Source organism: Micromesistius poutassou, assembly GCF_964030765.1.
Source record: "Micromesistius poutassou genome assembly, chromosome: 9".
Lineage (NCBI taxonomy): Eukaryota > Metazoa > Chordata > Actinopteri > Gadiformes > Gadidae > Micromesistius > Micromesistius poutassou.
Window position 1 is genome coordinate 16,200,934 of NC_140279.1, and position 22,577 is coordinate 16,223,510.

At 44.7% G+C, this 22,577-nt stretch overlaps 2 protein-coding genes across 2 annotated transcripts in view; one reads left to right on the top strand and one right to left on the bottom strand.

Annotated features, from left to right (window-relative positions):
• Positions 1–411: 411 nt before the first annotated feature.
• Positions 412–21,832, bottom strand: gabra5 (gamma-aminobutyric acid type A receptor subunit alpha5). The gene is made up of 10 exons (XM_084472799.1): positions 21,754–21,832; positions 20,496–20,583; positions 20,259–20,383; positions 18,088–18,155; positions 17,501–17,721; positions 14,986–15,068; positions 5,789–5,932; positions 2,321–2,473; positions 1,524–1,735; positions 412–1,230 (listed from the first exon to the last, which is right to left on the bottom strand). Exons 2-10 carry the CDS (start codon positions 20,579–20,581, stop codon positions 928–930), a joined length of 1,395 nt encoding a protein of 464 aa, XP_084328925.1. The 5' UTR covers positions 20,582–20,583; positions 21,754–21,832; the 3' UTR covers positions 412–927.
• Positions 4,010–22,577, top strand: part of gabrb3 (gamma-aminobutyric acid type A receptor subunit beta3) — a gene marked incomplete at its 5' end in the record, with an annotated part of 38,302 nt that continues 19,734 nt past the window's right edge. The window contains one exon of the mRNA XM_084472797.1: positions 4,010–4,104. Within this exon, the coding sequence (XP_084328923.1) occupies positions 4,010–4,104 (95 nt within the window). The remainder of the gene's footprint in view (positions 4,105–22,577) is intronic.

Here is a 22,577-nt window from a genome sequence, read left to right on the forward strand (position 1 = left end):
ATCAGGACAAAAAGTTGTCCCTTTAAAAGCATCAAAATGTTAAGAATATTCACAATTTTCATCAAAGCGCATATAAACGAGACAAACAAAAATATTGAAAAAGCCACAAGTTTGAAAAAAGCATCAAATATCTTCTCAAAACCGCCAAAGCACACGCTATTCCGATGCTAACTCTGTAAACCCAGTCAATGAAGCACTAAGCTAAGAGTAACTTTATGTTGCATCACCTGCATAACGTAGAAGCAAACTTGACCATGATTAATAGGGCTTCTTTATAAGCAGGGGATATATATGTATGTACATACAATGGATTTCAACACAGCAACTCTTAAACAAAAGCTGCCCTTAAATAAAAACGTATTTTCAAAAGCTAAAATTAAGCCAAAACAATATTTGCTGATGGTTGTCACATCTGCCTTTAAAAAAAATAAATAAATAAATAAATAAAAAAGGTAAATGGCGGGATTTCAGTGCATTCAGTGAGTTTTTACACTTGGAAGGCAACTAGCATGGCTATTGGTTCTGCTTTTAATAAGGAAGCAAGGTCTGCTCATGGGCCAATTCTAACCTCTCTTTCTTTGTTTCCAAAGCGGGGATGTGGAAGTAGGTGGCACCACGGGTGTCGTTTTGCATAGCATTCGGCCTTGCTTTATGTTTAAACGCTATTTGGAGTCAAAAGAAGAAATAAATATCAACACTCAATGTTGGATTGTATCGGTGGGAAACAAATTGTAGATAAACATGTAGTCCAACCATGACAATAGAAGCTTGGACATGCAATGGTATTCTTAAAAATAAAAAATAAAAATAAAATGATTAAGTGACTCGACGAGGATAAGTGCTCGGTAATTGTTATCAAATCCTGAAGGTCAGAGGTCAGAGAGAGAGAGAGAGAGACAGAGCGAGAGAGAGAGGAGCGGGAGGTTTCTACGGAGATTCGTCGGCTCCCTTGATCACAGGTTCTCTGTTGAGGTACGTGGCCCAGTACACCAGGTTGAAGGTCCCGAACAGCACGGGGAACACGATGCGAGACATCTTGTCGATCTTGCTCACGCTGTTGTAAGTCTTTTTGGAGTCGGGCGGCTTGGCCTCGGACGTCTTCAGCTGCACCGCCGTGCTGTTGGAGATGGTGGAGATGGAGGCGTCCTTGTTCAGGTGGGGGGGGTAGTTCATGGACCCTAAGGAGCAGCTGTTGTTGGGCTTCTTGGACAGCGCCAGTGGGTCCTTTTTCTGGGGGAGCACAAGTGACAGTACATTTCCAGTATGACGCATAAGTAGCCGCGCATATAACGCCTGACCGGCGCGCCAATGACACACCAAATGCTCTGGTCTCACACACACACACACACATAGACACACACACACACTCAAATTTGAGTCTAATGTGGGTACACACACATTTTATGTATATATTTTTTTGAAGTTAATATTCGTGGCCACACACACGCACGCACGCACGTACGCACGCACGCACGCACGTGCGCGCACACGTTTGCGTGTCATCTAGGTCCACACACACACACCTTGGGCTGCTGGGCCTCCATGGCCTTCTTGCCGTCCCACGCCCAGCTCCTCTTGGTGAAGTAGTTGACGGTGGCGAATTCGATGAGCGCCGAGAAGACAAAGGCGTAGCAGACGGCGATGAACCAGTCCATGGCGGTGGCGTACGCCACCTTGGGCAGCGAGTTCCTGGCGCTGATGCTGAGGGTGGTCATGGTGAGCACGGTGGTGACGCCTGGGGGGGGGAGGCTGGCGGTTAGGTTGAGGTACCACCAGACCACCGTCAAAACCAGAAAACTTTGTTTTCACAAACTCTAAATACTTTGAGGGGCTCAGTCGCTCTGAGATATCCAAATAGGATATAACAGCACGACTACTACAATTATTATTATTTTAACTTTTTGTACTTTCTATTTATTGCATTTATTTTATTGTCTTTTAGACAAATTTTAGATATGATCAAATTATAAGGCACCTATTCCTCCATCACACCCTGCTCTGGACATTTACTTTGTGGCTCTTTATACTATGTCACCTGACTTCAGAAGATTCCTGGCAGGAAGCCCTGAAGGCACTCTGCCGCGTGCGTAAAGGCATGTCAACGAAACGCCGTTATCTTTAACTCTGCGTCCCATTTCCCCACCCAGGTACCACTCACAACACAGTTCCACGGAGTCACGGTTCTCGACGCTTTCCCCACTAACTAACCAATACGGCCTCTCGAGGAATAATGTCTATGAACATGCCTTGGCTATAAATAGGTTCAGCAAAACGCTACCAATTTCATGCGACTTTTTTTCCACTTAGGGTTGGGGCTCACCGAAGACGGTGCGTGCGGGCACAGACTCCCGGTTGAGCCAGAAGGAGACCTGGGACAGGATGACGGTCATGAAGCATGGCATGTAGGTCTGGATCACAAAGTAGCCAATCTTCCTCTTCAGGTAGAAGTGACACATCATCACCGTGTACTGACCTGTGTTACACACACACACGCACACGCACACGCACGCAGGGAGCACCCACACACACACACACAAAGAACAACATTGATCACAGTGTCCGGCTGTCCTCAGAGCACCCTGATGCTAGTTGTAGTTTTCTGAAAAACTGGATTATTTGAGGTTGCATGTGAGAGGTGAAACTACAGATTAAAAGGACAGGTCATCTGCTGCGGCTGAAAGAATTTATGTCGAGCAAGCAAGACCAAACTAGGTTCAGTGTTAGACAAGACTCATAATAATATTTTATTTGACTAATTTCAGGTTTTTCCATTTTCCAATTCGTAACTATGTTTTCCTTGTGTCCAAAAGGTACAATTCCTTTGCTGTGTCAGTGTCTAGTTCAGTGTCATTATTCTTTAGGAGTTGCATGAAACAGCAAGAGGGATGCCAAGCTATTGACATCCCCTTAGCAGATATAAGAGAAAGTAGAACAAATGCAATGCAATTCCTAAAGCATGCTTGGAAATTAAAATGTATTAAATGGTTTAAAATAGCATCAGACAATGACATATGGGTCAACTGGCATGATGACAAATAAAAAGCATTACCAGTACAGTAAGATCAGCATATATCTATGCATGGGTAGTCGTTCTGTGTGTGTGTATTAAATGTGACTAGGGAATGCTGCTGTTAGTACAATATCACATCCTGTTGACAAACTGAAGATTGCATTTCAGGGTTTTTTTTGCTCTCTCTCTTTCCTGAAAAAAGAAATCCCTCAACCGAAGCTCGGACACTGAAACTCACAGATGACGGTGGCTTTCCTCCTGGCAAAATCCCATTTCTCTCTCGCCCTAATCCCCTGACACAATCTGCATCCTGCAGGACTCTCGTTCTCTCTCTCTAGCTCTCGCTCTCTCTCTCTCTCTCTTGCTCTCTCTCTCTCTCTCTCTCTCGCTCCCTCCCTCTCTCTCTCTCTCTCTCTCTCTCGCTCCCTCTCTCTCTCTCGCTCCCTCCCTCTCTCTCTCTCTCTCGCTCCCTCTCTCTCTCTCTCGCTCCCTCTCTCTCTCTCTCGCTCCCTCTCTCTCGCTCCCTCTCTCTCTCTCTCTCTCTCTCTCTCTCTCTCTCTCTCTCTCTCTCTCTCTCTCTCTCTCGCTCCCTCTCCCCCTGGCTGCAACAACCCATTCCATTCTGTCAGGCCGGGCTACAGACACTTGATTCAGGACAGTTCATTCCTTTCTCAGCTTTATCTGGAAAAAAAAAACAGAAAATCCCAAACAAACAAAACGAAAGAGGGACCAGGGCGCAGATTGGGGTGTCTGTTATCTTTGGCAGGTGAGCAGATGCCTGGGGCGGGGGTGGGCTGAGGTGACCCAAGAGTAAGGGGGGAGGAGGAGGAGGAGGAGGAGAGGGTTTGTGGATGTTCTTCTGCTCTCCGGCAGCAGACCAGCACTATGTCGACAGGCAGGCGTCCCAGTCCCCGGGCCGGGCTCCGGTGACCTCTGACCTGCAGCCCTGCTCCGTCCGTGGGACCCTTGACTCTTCTGAGGACCTGAGAGGGAACCACGATGCGGGTCTGGTGGATTTTACTGCTGGGCTTCTGGAGCGTGCACGGGGAGCTGCCGTTCATAGCGGAGAACAGCGCCGCCATGCTCATTAACTGGTGAGTTGAGCTGAGGAAGGGGTCTCCTGCTGGCTCCCTGCTACTCCCTTCCTGTTCCTCCTGGCTCCTCTCTCCCTCCTCCTCTCTCCTCACCTGGCCTCCTGCTGCTCCACAGTGAGCTCCCCAAGAGATTCCCAGACCATTAAATGTGGGGACTATTTGCAATGGTTGCCAGCGCTGATATAATACATCGTTCCTACAATGTTCAACTGTCTTTAAGGGTCAGACTACAGGTTTTGTAAGAGGGTAGGTATTTTCATTGGTATGTTTCCGTGTTTTTGTTTGGATTTCTCTTGTTAGTACTTAATGAGAGTACACACGGAGAGTGCTTCATGGGCTTTGCCCCGGCCCGAGTCACACACGTGTATAACTTTACCTTCTGCTGGGCTAAACCCGTAGGTAAGAGGCTAGCCCCTGCTATTCTTGGCGAGCTAAAGACCGTTTGCTCCTCAGATTATCTAAGCTAACCGTGGTTCCCCCCCCCCCCCCCTCCAACCCATCCTCCTCCCTCCACCACCCCACCAGTCAGGGTGTGATGGAGGAGGAGGGGTCTGGAGGCTTAGGTGTGTGTGTGTGTGTGTGTGTGTGTGTGTGTGTGTGTGTGTGTGTGTGTGTGTGTGTGTGTGTGTGTGTGTGTGTGTGTGTGTGTGTGTGTGCATGCAGGAGGTGCAGGCAGCGTGAGAGGTGGCATAGGAGAGACTTGTTGTGTCCACTACGGGGTTCAACTGCCAATGGACATCACCCGTACTAATAATGCATTTCTGCAGCTCTGCGTTGCATGGAAAGTGATTGCATGTATTATCAACGGCTGTGACGCTATGTGTGGAGGGCAATCCGTGACGAACGTTATGTTGATGTTAACATCCTCTTGCCTGGTCAGATGTGAGTAGAAGGAGCCTTCTGCATTACATTAGGATTACAGGATCTCTCTGGCGCTGTATTATCATAGCGCTTTACATAACGGAGTTAAGCAGATGCCTGGTGCTGCGCTCGCGCTGCGACGCCGTGGCCCATCCCACCGTGCCGCGAGACGTCACTCGGTAAAAGCACAACCGACAGGGCCTTTGGCGGGGATTAACCCCGCAGAGCCTGCACCTCAGACCCAGGATGAGTGATCCTCTGACCCCTTCTCTAATGGTTCAGTCCAGGCTTAAGTGTCCTCTGGCACCTCCTATAATGGTTCAGTCCAGGGATGAGTGATGGTACACCTCTGCTCTAAAGGTCCAGTACGGAGTCAGGGATCACACAGCCCCGCCCTAATGGTTTAGGCGATGGTTAGATGATCTCCCATGCTCCTGATGGTTCAGTCTAGGTATTAGTGATCCCTTCTGGTCGTCTACAGAGACAGCTGTGTGTGGGAGGCGTCCTCAAATCCTTGCGATTCATCTATCGACTCTCTTTCACTCTTCATCCCTCTCTCCCTCGTTTGCCGTTTTTTCTCCCACAAGCTCTGAGGGGCAGGGTAGGGTAAGGGGGCACCTTGCATAGATCCAGGGGGGGCACCTTGCATATATCCAGGGGTGCCCTAGTTGGTGAGTTGGGGGTCAAGGTGATCTTGGATCCAGCAGTTCTACTATCTTATATCAGAACTTCTGATCAGGTAGTCTTGCAATGATAAAAACCGAACTTCTGGGGGGAGGCTTCTAGCTAGAGCATTGGAGGCCAGTGAGAGTTGTATCCCTACCTCTGCTGGTGGAGATGTCCTCTGTGCCGGCCGTCTGACCAATCAGATGGTACTGGTTAAGTCTGGAGCCCTCCTCAGCCACAACCACCGACTTGGACGCCCCCTGGGTCCAGGTGTACACCACCTCCGAGATGGGGTAGGCGTCTGCGGAGACAGAAGAGACACACACGATGAAGTTAAGGAGGCTGCTGTTTGAGTGGTGTGATGAAGGGTGACTAGAGACTGCTGCCTCTATTAGTGGTGTTAAATGATGTGTGTATATAAATGTCTTCATAGAGATTTCAATACACGACGTAGCCTTCTAGCCGCTGCATGGTGGTCAGCTAATGAAGGTCAAAGGTTATATTTTATTATGTAAAGAGTGATTCATCCTTAATTTTTGCAAGGTTTTAGCAACACCTCTGTGCGTGTCAGGCTGATCCTTCCCCCTGATTAGCTTATATCTAATGATGTCTGTAGGGAGCTGACCTGCTGCCAGCTCAGTGACCTCTGACCTGGACAGACCCCCCCCCCCCCCCCCCCCCCCGGCTGTTAACCTGGAGACACTCTAGATGAAAATAACTTCACACATTCTTGAATAACAATGAATACAATTGTTACGTCAAATTACATATGTGACGTAGTTTAGAACAAGATTACAAAACTCCAATTCATGTCTATAATATCCATCCCTATACTGTACCACCGAACCATGGTTTTCATACCAGCATGTAAACATGCACGGGCACATACAAACACACACACATGCACACGCACACGCACACAGATGCACACTCACATTCCCCACACACGCCGTCCATAAAGAGATAAGTCGTGTTACAGTGAAGGAAAAGCTAAATGGACTACATTTACATCAAATACTACAGCCATCCCTCCTAGCTATACTGTGACCACTCTCAGAGCTTTAAAATTAATACCTTTCATTTAAACACACACACACACACACACACACACACACACACACACACACACACACACACACACACACACAGGGAGAGGCTGCCATGCAAGGCCCTGAACAGCATACTGTGAACCAGGAGTAGTGAAAGAGACAGATGTAGTGAGGGCTGCAATCAATGATGAACCAAACACTTGGCTTATAAACATCTAGTTCAGTGTTATTAACAGGTTATTAAACATCTTGTCTACTGGCAAGCTGTGTTCGATTATTTAACATTATTACACAGCTCCTCTCAATGCTATGGAACGCTCCGTTCACTTGCATGGGCCTTCCTGACTTCCGACAGTGAATTATTTTTCAATAATGACCGTTGCTAAGCATATAATGACCGCTGTCAAGGAAAGTGGATTTTTTTCACATCTTTCGTATCACTCCGCAAGTCCGGTAACTTATCAACCCCAGCGGATTCGGTTGCTAAGCGACGTCAACGTCTTGGGCGGACTATTTCTCTGCTGATCAACACTACGATTGGCCATTGTAGAAAGACACAGAGTGTCAAGTAATTTTTTCGTTTTTGCAAGTAACTGTGTAATAAGCGGGATAATGTATAGAACGTCGCCGGTCATTATCTTGAATAAGCCCCTTTAGGGCGAAGCAAGACACCTCTGCTTCGCGTCTGTGTCCTGTTCGCCCTGTCGGGGCTTATTTCCCGATAATGACCGGCGTTCTATACATTATCACTTACATAACATTATAGCTATAAATACAGCGAGAGGTTTGTTAGCGTTTTGTTAGCATTCTGTTAGCATTTTGCTTGCATTTTGTTTGCATCAATTATGGCCAGTAAAAGTTAATGAGAGCCATAAAACACAAGCCTATTGAACATACACTGGTAAAGGGTTAGAATTACAGAAGAAAAGGCTATTAAGTTCCCAAAAATAATACCCATAATCATATCCCTTCATATCAACAATGTAAGAGGGATGCGTGGGTTGAATTGGTAGTGCATGTTGATTAAAAACAGGGATTTCTCTGATGTTGAAAACTTTCACCGGAAATTGATGAAGCCTTGCTTAAGGACACACACACACACACACACACACACACACACACACACACACACACACACACACACACACACACACACACACACACAATTTAAAAGGCCAAAAAGGTTGAGGAAAACAAAGCTGATGCATGCACATGTATATGTGTGTGCGTGTGTGTCTTCCAGTGTCTCAAGTGCATTATTCAGACTCTGAGTATTGAATTAATCCGAGCGCTAGTGTTAGATGACTTCACAGCAATTTAACTCGACCCGGCTAACCTCGCGTGGATTATCAGATCAAACACACCCAGCCAAGCACACATATACACACAAACAAGACACACACACACACACACACACACACACACACACACACACACACACACACACACACACACACACACACACACACACCCGACTTAGTCACACACACGTACTAGTCCCGGGATTAGGCATGTTCTGGTGGAAACAAACAACAAACCATCGAAAGCTTCATTTAGTCGAGCCGGTCGTCAGTCTGATGCGATTCAATATGTGGGTGACAGAAACCTTTTGATGGAGGGCTGCTGGCTGATAGTCCTTTAGATTTGGATTCTACTTCATGCTTCATGTAAAATTCTCATTTCTGTAATTTTGTGTTTATATACTTTATATATATATTTGTTTAGATATGTATAGGCCTGTATGTATGTGTATGTATGTATGCATGTATGTGTATTTATGTTGTTCATGTATACACAAGTTCCCATGAAAACGGCGCCAGAGCAGCAGGTACTAAATCCGGCCTCTAATTGGATTGAGGTGTCAGCTGCTTGTGACACATGTAACATAAAGAGTTCAAAGTTCATCCAGGCATATAACCTACTTGCTCACATCTACACAGAGCCCAGCCAAGCGGCAGCTTTGCTGCCCAGCAAGGGGGGACAGGCATGGACAAACCCTCCTCGAACAGCCTTTAATTGGTTCACGTAAGAGACTGGCATGTAGTTCCTCTAATGGCCTTTAGGGGATTCAGGTTAGGCAAGGCAAGGCAAGGCAACTTTATTTATATAGCACTTTTCATACACAAGGCAGACTCAAAGTGCTTCACATATAAACATTGTCATACAATAAAATAAAATAATAGATAAGTAAAAAGTAAAATAGATAGAAAGTAAAATGCCAAAGTTGAATCCCCTAAAGGCTGTTAGAGGAACAACAACTAGCATGTTGTTCCTCTAACAGCCTTTAGGGGATTCACGGTAGGGATATTCCGAGTTCCTGGCGGGCAATTATATTTAATATAAAAGTTGAATTTTAACAACTTTGGCATCAGACTCGTGTGTTTGGCGGCCATTCAAGTCCCCCTCTCAATGTGCCAAATTTGCATCGTACGCAGATCTGTCATGAAACAGTTTTACTTGGATGGCTTGGAATGCAATAAGTGCCAGGTGGTACAATATGCAATCATAGCAAAATAACAATAAGGTAAAATAATGTTCATCAACCCCTCTGTAGGGCTGAGGGAAAATGGTACAGCTAGCAGGTGCAGAGCGTTTTTTTTAGGTTTCTATTAAAGAAACTAGGATCCCTGAAAGGAACCTATCATAGTTCAGATCAGAACAGTGACATGACCCCCACACGATGAATGAATGAATGAATGAATGAAGGAAAGGGGGTTTGTGTTGTCTGGTGATTTCCCTAATCGGACATGTGTTAATGAGCAGTACACTAACACGCTAATGCTGTTGCTAATGCAGCTAATCATGGTAGTTGGTTCTGAGAGGGATGCTAGTCATCCTGTCAGAGAGAGAGAGGCGGGCGGATGGTCCATCATGAGGAGGGTGGAGGTGACGTAGAGGGGGGACATCCATCATGAGGAGGGTGGAGGTGACGTAGAGGGGGGACATCCATCATGAGGAGGGTGGAGGTGACGTAGAGGGGGGACATCCATCATGAGGAGGGTGGAGGTGACGTAGAGGGGGGACATCCATCATGAGGAGGGTGGAGGTGACGTAGAGGGGGACATCCATCATGAGGAGGGTGGAGGTGACGTAGAGGGGGGACATCCATCATGAGGAGGGTGGAGGTGACGTAGAGGGGGACATCCATCATGAGGAGGGTGGAGGTGACGTAGAGGGGTATATTTATCATGAGAAGGTTGGAGATGACGTAGAGGGGGACATCCATCATGAGAAGGTTGGAGGTGAGATGGAGGCGTATATTTATCATGAGAAATGGTGAGGGTGACGTAGAGGGGGGACATCCATCATGAGGAGGGTGGAAGTGGGATAGGGGTTCTGACCATTCAGCTGCTGATGTGCCCAAGTCAGCACTGAAAAAACGACCTGTGACTTTCCATAGGAGGGTTTCAATCATACGATCTGAAGTTCCATAAGACAGGCCGCCATGTTGATAGTTCTTGACCAACGATTCTAGAACAGCCACGTCACCAGTTGTTCTTGCAGTTATCATCCATGGTGAAGACACACCAGGATGGCCCTTTAAAATGTGAAACCCTATGAGAACTTGGCTTGCAGACTTGGCTCACTCTACTCTCTGTACAGGGAGAGCAAGACCATTGCCTGGCAGACTTTGTACACAGTTGTTTTACAAACGGTTCAAGTTGTTCTGTCATGTGCGATTACAACACGAGAGCCAGCGTGTGGGATTGTAGTTTAATAACTGTTACAACAGTGCCCTAATCCTTTGATCCTTTCATTCATATTATTACTTTCATTACATCTGTGCTGCCGAGTCACTTTTAGGAGCGACCGTTCAGTCTGTGCTTTTGAAATGTTTGGATGAAACCCTAACTATTATACTCAAACTCTGTACAGACTGCGTCAAGTAGACTGGGCTCAGTCTATTTAATGATCATCAGTGGTGTTAAAAGGGCAGTTGTGTCCCGATCCCTCGCTGTAGTAAGAGTTACAATAGGGAAGAGTTATACCCTTTTGTAGTACGGAGTTATAAGGTGGTAGGACACTACAGTAAGGAACTATAAGGTGGTAGGACACTTCAGTAGGGAGCTATAAGGTGATAGGACACTACAGTACGGAGTTATAAGGTGGTAGGACACTTCAGTAGGGAGCTATAAGGTGGTAGGACACTACAGTAGGGAGCTATAAGGTGTTAGGACACTACAGTAGGGAGCCATAAGGTGGTAGAATGCTGCAGTAGGGAGCTATAAGGTGGTAGGACACTAGTAGGGAGCTAGGTGGTAGGATGCTGCAGTAGGGAGCCATAAGGTGGTAGGATGCTGCAGTAGGGAGCCATAAGGTGGTAGGACACTACAGTAGGGAGCCATAAGGTGGTAGGACACTACAGTAGGGAGCTATAAGGTGGTAGGACACTACAGTAGGGAGCCATACGGTGGTAGGACACTACAGTAGGGAGCTATAAGGTGGTAGGACACTACAGTAAGGAGTTATAAGGTAGAAAGACACTACAGTAAGGAGTTATAAGGTGATAGGACGCTGCAGTAAGGAGTTATAAGGTAGGACACTACAGTAGGGAGCCATAAGGTGAAAGCCTTCCTTGTTTCCCTATTGACTCGCTAAACGGTGATGGGCAGAGGAGCTCTGGTATTTCTGTACGTTGTCGTGATTTGCAAACTCAGCTGTTTGTAAAGCACAAAGACAAACACGGCCCACAACATCTTATCTTCTGTGAGGAGGCCCAGACAGACCGTTCTATAGGATATATTATAGTGGCCATTCAGATACTCGCTGACTCTATGCCTCTGTATTGTTACTATTTCCCCCCATGAGTTTTCACGTTCCAGCCCTTTTATAACTCGTGGTTGTTTTGGCATTTACCTATTCATTCAGCACGCACACGCACGAACGCACGAACGCACGCACGCACACACGCACACACGCACGCATGCACGTGCACGCACACACGCAATCACATGCATACGCAATCACACGCACACGCAATCACACGCACCCGCAATCACACGCACACGCAATCACACACAAGCACACGCACGCACGCACGCACACACACACACGCACACAATCACACAAACACACAAACACACAAACACACAAACACACAAACACATGATCACCATCCATATACACAATATACGCAATCACAGCAGAGAATGGAACCAGCAGCTCTCTGGTTGCTAGACAACCTGCTTTATCTCCTGAGCCACTGCCTCCCATTAATCTCCTATAGGCTATTTCAGGAGATTGTCCCACAATCCAGTCCTTCCAACTCACTACCAATATAATGTTATGCATTGTCTTCTTTCACAATTTAGAATGTGGCATTTCAGATTCCACTTCATAATTCTTCTTGACAATTCGATTTCACAATCCATTTCAGAATTCCATTGCAGAATTCCATTTCCAAACTCCGCTTGAGAAAACCACAGAATTACAAAACCATGGCTTCTAAATGGCTATGTCATCAAACAATATCCAATCCCGATCAACGGAGCTGGTCTCCAGGTGTTTTAGAGAAGAACACGACATCTGAGAAGCAATTGTTGTGTTCGAGAAGCCGGCACGCTAAACATAAACTGACAACATCATGTCTGTAATCTGGAGCCATGAGTGTATCAGGTCAACAGATTACTGTGTGCATATATCTATGACATGAGTAGATGTATAGAAACTAGGAGCATGGTTATGCTATCAATAAAGGCAGCAAATTGCCAATGTTAAAATGAACTATATTTGTGGTACCATGTCAGGGGAGTTTGCCCAGTGATTAACATATATATATATTACATAATCATGCATTATGATTCTACTATTCAAGATAATAGAGCGACCATGTAGCACAAGCATGGCTTGCAGAAAACATCTTTAATCACAGCAGCTCAGTAGAGGGTGGGAGCAAAGACATGGCATGACTTTAACTCTATGGACCTGGAGTGGTCCAGCTCAGAATTTGTAGGAGTGACCAAAATGTAGATGGTACTACTTACAACCAATACATGTTTCCGTATTGTGTACATTTTTGTCAGTGTAATTATTTTTAATCAATTTACTCTGCCTCTATGGCAGACTTAATGAAACTACACTAGCAGAGCTAAAGCTAAAATAATATCCTTGGGACATAAACAGAGAAAGGGAGAGAAACGGGGGGGGGGGGGGGGGAGAGAGAGAGGGGCGAGGGGGGTATATATTGGTGATTAACACAGCATCAGAGGGCAGTCTGGGTCCTTTAGCTCGGGGAGAGTGCTGTCCGCTAGCTCACAGGATTAGCGAGGGGTTAATGGCTTTCAGGACCAAGCTACACACGGCTGTAGCGCGGTAATTTAAAGCAACTTATCTTAAACATAGTAGACAAGGCAACTAGAGCTAAAAGTAGAACTTTTAACTCTAGAGTTGTTAACCAACACGCTGATCCAGGCCCGGTGACACCAGAGGGGGGTTTCCACGACGCATAAGAAGTGATGAAGTTAGGGCGGGTAGTTCAGGTACTAGGTCAAGGAAAGGATTGTCTGAGCAGTTCTGTTTAGGTGTTGGGTTAGAGAGCGTTAGTAAGTTTTCCATCACTTTTCAACGCTTAAACTTAAATTTGTTACTTAAGCTGTGGCTACAGTCTGTACTCAAATAATCAAATTGTTTCTATCCCAACTCCTGCATTTCGTCATTGTATTATTCGTTGTATTATTTCATATCCGATTTGCTTCTAAATCACTATGAAATGAGAGGGCAGGCTAAATTAATAAACAAATTGTACTGGAACTACAATTTAAATAATTAATTAATTGACTAAATGAAGCCGATATTTTTGCCTGACTTAACAGCTTGATTAAAGAGGATGAGGTTTATAAAGCTGCTGGCTCGCTCATATAACTAGCGGGAGCCGTCCTCCCTGGCATGGGGACATCAAGATTAACAAGGAGAGAAAAGGACAAGAAAAACACTGAAGTGCGGCTCCTTGTTTGGATGTGGAACAGAAGGTTAGCATCAAAAATACTTTCTTTAATAACACGGCATTTCAAACAATCAAATGTTAGCCTTATATTGAGAGCGCTTGTTATTATCGATGGATTAAAATGGCATATTAAAGAAATAATTGTAATGCTTGCCTTCGCTCAGCATGTGAGCAAGGAGCCCAACACAGTATTTTCAACAAAAAAAAAAAAGCTATGAAAGCTATGACCTCACAACAGCGTGATTGGTCAGTTTGCAACAAGGGTCTCAGAGCAACATTAATTATGATAGTGTAGGAACAACACCAACACGGCAATATCAGATCTGCAAGATTAACACAGTAGGCTGCACAGTGGCAGGACCATGTCCAGACTAGGGCTGGAATAACACAGGGCTGGGCCCGGGAACACCACACTTACACAACTAACTTAGAACGATACAATGAAAACTTGATACACAATGCATGAATGAAAATGCATTGCGTGGTGTAGCATTTGATTTGACATTTGACAGGTAAACTAACTAACACTCTCTAACCCAACACCTAAACAGAACCGCTCAAACAATCCTTTCCTTGACCTAGTACCTGAACTGCCCGCCCTAACTTCATCACTTCTAATGCGTCATTGGCAACCCCCTCTCGTGTCTCCGGGCCTGGATCAGCGTGTTGGCGTTTGGGGCAGGTAGCTCAGAGATCAGAGGGGATCCGACGCACGACAGCATGGGTCATGTGATCAGGGAGACCTTGGCTGGTAAGCTAATACGGCGCAGGAAGTCCCCAGGGATATTTGGAGGAGGAGTGAGGTCACTGGTTTGTGCAGAGCAGGAGACTCTCTCAGCGCTTAAAAATGACGTACACAGAGATTCCCTTGGTTTGAATGATGGTTAATTCATATGTTGTCTATTTGATGGGTGTGTGTGTGTACGTGGGTGAGAGTGTGTGTGTGTGTGTGTGTGTGTGTGTGTGTGTGTGTGTGTGTGTGTATGTGTGTGTGTGTGTGTGTGTGTGTGTGTGTGTGTGTGTGTGTGTGTGTGTACATGAGAAACAGAGAGAGTGTATATGGGATACAAATGGTTCACAGTGGGGGACCAAAGTAAATGGGGTGGTTTCATTGTGTTAATGAGTGCGTTTGTCTTGTAATAACAGTCATTTAGGAACCACCAGCTGACAAATGAACCAAATCCGTCCCATTGATTCAAATAAGAACGCGACCCGTTTCCATGGTGAATGCAGAGGTTTCCATAGAAACTGGTGTAATTTCACAGTAGTCATTTTAAGTGGATGGGAATTGTATGGTTTGAAACTGTAGGGAACTTAAACTGGTCAATCAAGTGTACAGAACTAAAATAGAGGTTCACTTACAGCTTCCAAATTTCAGAGGACAGGCATGGGCATCCATCGGGAAATCTTCCAGTTGCATCGGACATTCTGCCGCTATGGTTAATCTAGAAAAGGAAAATATGAGAATGTAGTAGAAGTCATTAATGAACATGAAATGCTTGAATTACATGCATTCTCCATTTTGCAACATAACAAATAACAAGTTAAATTAAATAAAAGCTATATGATACAGATAAAAGATAATAAAATAAAATAGAATGAGTAATAAAATAATAGAATAAGAAATAGTGTATGGATAATCACAGTAGAAAATGGAAATTTAATTAAGTCATCAATATCAAAATGATTTGTGTTAAATTAATTGCTGCAGTATAATCAACCTACAATAGCCATGCATGCTATGTAACTTTTTAGTAACTTTTTTCTGAAGTAAAAAATTATGAAACCATTGTTTGGATAATAAACGGTTCAATGCTGCCACCTAGCGGTTTAAGAAAAAAGAAAATCTAGATTTAGTTTTCTTTGCTGTTACTGGATTTTTATTAGTATTTGTGTGTTAATCTTGACTGATTCAATAATTGTTTCCATGAGTTATATGTGAAGTTAAATATTTTGTTATATGAAACCGACAAAAAACGACTGGAAAACCATTTATTTAAATACAGTGCCCTCTATTGGACAGATTGAGAAAAACCTGGGTTATTCTGTCCAGTCAATATTCTGTTAAGTAGTGGTATTCATGGTGTGCTTGTATGTATCCATTTCTAGAAATTGCATGACTTTCATAAAGTGTGTATAATGTTAATATCGAGAGGACACTGACGTGTGTGTGTGTGTGTGTGTGTGTGTGTGTGTGTGTGTGTGTGTGTGTGTGTGTGTGTGTGTGTGTGTGCGTGACATATGGTACAGTCAGTGTATGCGTGAAATATGGTAGTGTATGGCCGCTCACTGATTGTCACATTGGATCTCAACACTGCACTTTGCTCAGCTTAATGTGTGAGTGTGAATATGAGGAAAACGGGCATGTAAGCGAGTCAGCAAGAGAACAAGCAGACCATCTGTAAACTGATTTTATGGTTACTGATCTTGTCCAGATCAACTGGTCGAGCAAGGCATGAACACTGCCAGGGTTAGGGGTTCCATTCCCACTGGAAGAGCAAGGTATCTACAGTGCCAGGGGTGTTTGAGTCCCATGATAAGTATGTATGATAAGTGTATGCCCTCACAGTATTGTAGAAAGCTTTGGATAAACACATCTACCAAATGGTCTGTATTTATTATGAATGCTTTATTAACCGTAAACTTAGTGTCACTGCTCCGTGCAGACATAAACTTGTCTTATATTCAGTATACTACATGGACAACAATACAACCTAAACCACAACACCACTAAATACATCAAACGGTTGTTAGTTGGAGTTTCTAAAGAAGAAGAGTTTAGAAGAGTTTCTAAAGAGAGTTTCTAAAGAATCATGAAGTATGTGTTTTTTAAGCATTCACTCAAATGTAATACTGTTTCCTTTTTTACTGTAGTGTAGATTGTTTCTACTGTAGTAGAGTACAGTGTGTTACTGAAGTACAGTATGTTTCTAATGTAATAAGCTGTTTCTACTGTAGTAGAGTACAGTGTGATCTGACTGTAGTACAGTATGTTTCTACTGTAGTAGAGTACATTGTGATCTCACTGTAGTAAGGTGTGTTTATACTGTGGTAGAGCACAGTGTGTTTCTACTGTAATAAGGTGTGCTTCTGTTGTAATAGAGTAGAGCAGAAAGCCTTATCAAGAGACATTTCACAGTCCCGCCCCCCCAAACCAGAACTCTGGTGACTCCCATCATGCAAAACATGAATCCTAATCTAATAATTATATATATATATATATATGTATAATTATATAAGTAATATAAACCCATCTTCCATCTCAAAGAGCGGCCCATTAGCAGAACACCATCCATGTCCCTGCTGGACGCCGCTGATGGCATTAGCAGACGTAGCTCCCATGAAGCTCAGCTCTTCAACCGGGGAGCAGATGGATCGGCGGGCTGTGACAGGAAGCCACATCCATTTGCCTTGTGAATATTTCATATAAAGTGTTGCTGTTGCTGCTGTTGTTGTTGTCGTTGAGCTGAACTCGGCTCACTCATGGAGATAAAAACCAGGGCGTGATCTGAGTATCAGAGTGTCCCTCAGCTAGGAGATCAAGGCACCGCCGCTGCCACGTCTTCTTCAACCGTTGTCGAAAAATAAGCGGTAGATATGTTTTGTCTGGTTCAGCCGATGTTTGGAGACTGTGGTCATTGGACCCTTACTTGTGATGTCACAAGTTGGATAGATTCTGAAATGGCTTGTATTTAACGATGAACTGTTGTTAAAGGAGACAGTACTACCTAAAACATGCGTAGGGCAAATACTAACAGGACAACTTTCCAAATTCCTTTGCCTAAACTGAGTGTTTAAATGGTGTGTGTGTGTGTGTGTGTGTGTATGTATGTGTTATATGCATGTGTGTGTGTGTGTGTGTGTGTGTGTGTGTGACCTCATGGTGTAGAGTAGCGTGCCGTCGTCCTGCAGCCGCAGCAGCTTGTTGGGCGTGGTCATGTTGTGGGCTATGGACTTCTTCCCGTTCAGGAAAAAGGTGTCGGGGGTCCAGATGTTGCTGGCCAGCAGGTTGTTGAGCGGTAACATCTCCATGGGCCCCTTGAAACACAAGCGCTCGTCCTTCCAGCTCTGGCGGAAGAACACGTCGATGGTGTACTCCTGGGGGGATGGGGAGGGGGACACAGATTACTGCTCTGTTGAGGGGGTTTTCCATAGGGTCGTTGTGATTTATTTGTCTCGTATCCCATTGGATTTTTCTGTCTTTTTTTTTTAAACTCCTTTAAAAACCTTTTCCTTAAATCGCCAAAATAAAATTTTTATTTTTAGTTGGCAACGCTTTACAAAGTAAAACCCATAAAAAATACAATCAATTTCCCGATAAAATTTGCTGCTTCTAGAAATACTCGTCTGGAGCAGGAGGCCCGAGGCCCCAAGGGCTACAGAATATGAGCAGCTACTATAATATATCGCCGGATCATTTGTACTCCTTGATAAACGGCAGTCTCCCCCCGGGGACATTCATACCATCTCTGTGTCGGAGACGGGACCGAAGCTCGTCACGAAGATGTTGGTCTTGATCTCCGTGACCTTTTCTGTAAAGAACAGGAAAGAAAGGCAAGCGACCGAGCGTGCAGGTCAGGGTTCAGACACCTTGTTGTTCCCTCTTCCCGCAGACGAGAGTCTAAATATAGTCCCACCTGAGGTCCTCCCAGTACCCCTCCTCCAGTGACTTTGTTCAAGGACAATTTGGTGGCGTGATGAAGGGATAAAATGTGTATCCGACATTCCCCCCCCCTACACTCTGATACTGCCGCTGTGTGTGTGTGTGTGTCTGTGTGTTATTGGTTCCTATACACTTTACATCAGACTACACTCTGGGTCACCTTTACAAGGGCACACACACACACACACACACACACACACACACACACACACACACACACACACACACACACACAGGTTTACGGGTTACAGGGATAGATTGGTCGAGCAGGAATATACTGGGTTTTAGGGGCAGCAGGTAGGTAGCTGAGGTCAGAGAGTTCTGGGAGAATGCTGTATTGATAGTCAGTGTCCTCCGCTTTAACTAGCTGTAAACTAGTTACAGCTTTTAACCAACACCAGTTAGCAGTTAGCGGCCCGTATTCCAGTCTGTCATACAACTTGGGAAGTGATGAATGAACTTCCGACAGAGCATCACTGAGTGTATTGATATTCAATGGAGCTAGAGAAGTTCTGAGTTAAGGTCAGAGCGGGGGATAAATGCGGGATTAGAGGATAAAGGATATGGATTCTGTTATAACAAGAATCCATATCAAGCACAAGACTTAACTGTTGGGCCAAATTACCATCCAGATGAAAAAACAGTAATAGATATATTTAAAATGTACATTATTTTACCACATTATTGAGTCAAAATTCAGTGGCAGCAGCATTGTACATGGGAACTGGCCATTTTTTTTTTAACTTTTGAAAAATGCAAACATGCACCCAGCTGGGTTATACTATATGCGGAATCTGTTGCGTCATCAATTGGGCCTATTTTTAGTACCTTCCTTTTCCGTTACAGTGAAAGCAGGTGTGCAGGTGAATGTAAACACTGAATTAACCTGAGCAGCCTCCATGGGTCTGGCCTTAGCCACAACTCGGATGATTCTAAAGTGTTTCTAAAGTTAAAACTAGATGATGTAAAAGCACTCAATTTGAGAGAGCTGCATCGAAACCGAGCTGAATTAAACATAAATCAAAGTTACTATTTTATCCAGAAAGTGGTGACTTATCAAAGTTATGATTTCCCACATGTGCAGAAACCGTGGTGACCAAAGGCAGCAGTGTTTGTAACCACCACTAGGGGCGCCAGTGGAGGGGTTGGGATCAGGGAGTGTAGCCGTTCCAGGACAAGCATCGTTGAACATGTCGACTAGACACAAAACATTTGCTTTGTTGGTGTCTTTTTTTTTTGTACATCACAGGTTATTTTTATATAATTTTTGAATGCATACCGTGTGCGTAGTTGCAAAGATGGATAAACCGAGGTCAAATTTTGGCGTATGTTATTGCAACAAATATCTTTGTGGGCAGTTTTTGGTTACACAACAGAAATGTTCCACCAACCAAAAGCTACAAATATCAAGAGAAGCTTTTAGTGTCGTCTTGCAAAGTAATGCAAAACATGAAGGAAAAAACCGACTATATATGACTACATAGAAATCCATCAAATAGATTTCGCCAAACAATGCGAGTTCTTTCTTTCTACATCTCTGCTTTTTCTCAGAGAATAGAGAACAATGCTGTGCCGCCACGTCGTGTTTTCCTCCATGGAGAATGCTATTGAATGGTTATCTTGCTTTCATATTATGCTATTGAAGTAACTCTTTGCTGTGAAAGGGTCAAGGTCTGCAGCTTTGGGTTCAGACCGTGTTATTATTACACAAGGCTTAGTCCACCTTGGGAAGACTGTTGCAGTTTCATTGTTTAGTTTATTCAATAATGATTACTTTGTATTGTAGGGACTTGTGTGTGTGCTGTGTGTGTGTGTATGTGTGTGATGTGTGTGTCACACACACACACACACACACACACACACACACACACACTTGTCCGTTCTCAATAGTAGTAAAGGTGAAGGGTTACCGGCTATGGTATATCGATGAAAGTATTCAGTAAGCCTACTTTCTGCACATTATGTAGCTTACCTCCCAGTCCGGGGCGGAGTCTGTTGTCATAGCCGTCCAATAGGCCGTCGAGGATCCGTGTGAATATGGTTATATTGTCGTTAAGCTCCGCCTCCTTCGGAGTTCCCGTCGCAACTTGCGAGATACTTGTGACAAAAATGACCAACACATTATATTTAGTATTAGTTTCAGTTTCTGCAAACACTTGAACATCTTTTTTACTCTATGCTTTTAACCCAGCCTCCTGCAGTGGCTCACCTCAGCCGGCAGATGGTGCTCAGTAGCAGCCAGAGACCGACCCACAGCGCCCTCATAGCCGGGCTGCAGTCCATCCCATGTCCCATTCCTACAACACCAGAACACACTCATTCAACCTGTTCACACTGTTTTAAAGAGCATAAAATCCCACCTTTGACATCGATTTTTCAATTAATTGAATACGTTGATCTCAGAGTAATTATTATTGATTCCAGAATAGATTGATAAATTACCATTATTGTTTATTTTAGAGTGTAAAATTGCCCTATTTTAAGACAGGCAGTGTGGCCCATGCGGCTAGGCAAAGAATCCGGCTCTAATGCCTTGGTCCAGGGCTATGGAAGGGGGTATTTCCACCTTGTGAAAAATGTTTTTCCATTTTTTTTCCCCTCATGGCCCAAGTTCAATTTGTCCTATTGAATGATTCTCTTTGGTCATAAATCTCAGTTTTTACAAAACCATATGTATCTGCAATAACATTTTAGATAATGCAACGCAGAATTAACACAATTCTGCTGTAATTGTGGATTGGTAGTAGGCTATATCGTGCACGTCTCCTTGTGCATTTGGATGTTCGCAAAAGCTTTCTACTCATACAGCACAGTAAAAACACATTACAGTACAGCCTTAACGGTGCACGCTTTGGCATAATCCAGAACCCAAAAAAATCCAAAAATGTCTTATTTGCTATTAGTAGCCTATATAGCATGTTATATAAGAGTATTGCCATTTTGTCTAAGAATAATGCTGCGAAATTGAATTCATAAGTTGTCAAATGTGTAACCGTTCCCAAACACTCGTCTCGTCTCATTGTGTGAAATCGGATCAAACAGCGCACCGAGAACCCCTTCTTATTAAACGGCCTACTATAATAACAGCACAACACTTCGGCCTCACAACAGTCTCCATAAGTTCACAAGTTATCTTACAGCCTAATGGTTTCCCAAGCAGTATCCCGAGAAATATATATAGGACCCGAGCTATGCCACATATATGTGGCGTTGAAAATGACCGAAGAACATTCACACACACATTCACGCGTCTATAGATCCCATGCACGGTTCAGTTCTAGCAAACCGCAACGCAGTAGTTCTGTCATAAAACACTGGTGTAGCCTATCTCTCCTACCCCCGTCACTGAAACCCGCTCTCACGACTCACTCGCTGATCTACCAAACCAGACACCGTGGCGTCTTTTCATATAGGCTACTACCACACAATAACACAACAATAACACAACATGAAACTGCCACCGATACCTTTCGCTTGTCGGCGTTCATCCCCGCCGATCGCCTCGTCTGTATCCCCCCACACACACCTCGGGGTTGGAACGCTACTGTAGCCCTAGTGTACAGCCGCTCGCTCTACACTACAGTACACCCCCCCACCCCCAGTTCCGACACACCACCACCACCACCCCGCTCTGTAACGCAGCTCGTCATACACCGCCTCGATACGGAGTCCGTCGGCGTCTCTTACCACGCACAGGATGAATCCAGTTCAACTTCTTCCCCTCTCCGGTTCCCCCGCCGGTGTGACACTTTGATGGCTCTGGTTAATATCTGGGATCAGAGCTAAGGGGACGTCAGCTCCGTTTGTACACCATAATTGCGCCTCGGGGGAGCCGTAGAAAATGCTGGGGTTTGGGTTAAAAAAAGAAAAAGAAAGTGAGGCTCGGATGTCTCCGTCAGCGATGGTGGTGGAGTTGCCCCAGAGCGTGTTTAAAGGGATGGCAGCAAAAGGGGTTCCCAACAATTCTGCTGAGCTGGCATCCTGTACTTTGCAATTAGTCGGCGAGTAGCAGCGGACCCGCTCCCGCAGAGAGGTGAACACGATCCGATACGCAATCTGGGAACAGCGAGAGATGTTTACGCACGTTGCGCGTCCGTCAGATTTCGTTCCTATTGGCCCAAAGCATGCCATTGCAGGCTATACCTAACCACGTTGTATTGTGTGTGTGTGTGTGTGTGTGTGTGTGTGTGTGTGTGTGTGTGTGTGTGTGTGTGTGTGTGTGTGTGTGTGTGTGTGTGTGTGTGTGTGTGTGTGTGTGTGTGTGTGTGTGTGTGTGTGTGTGTGTGGAGAG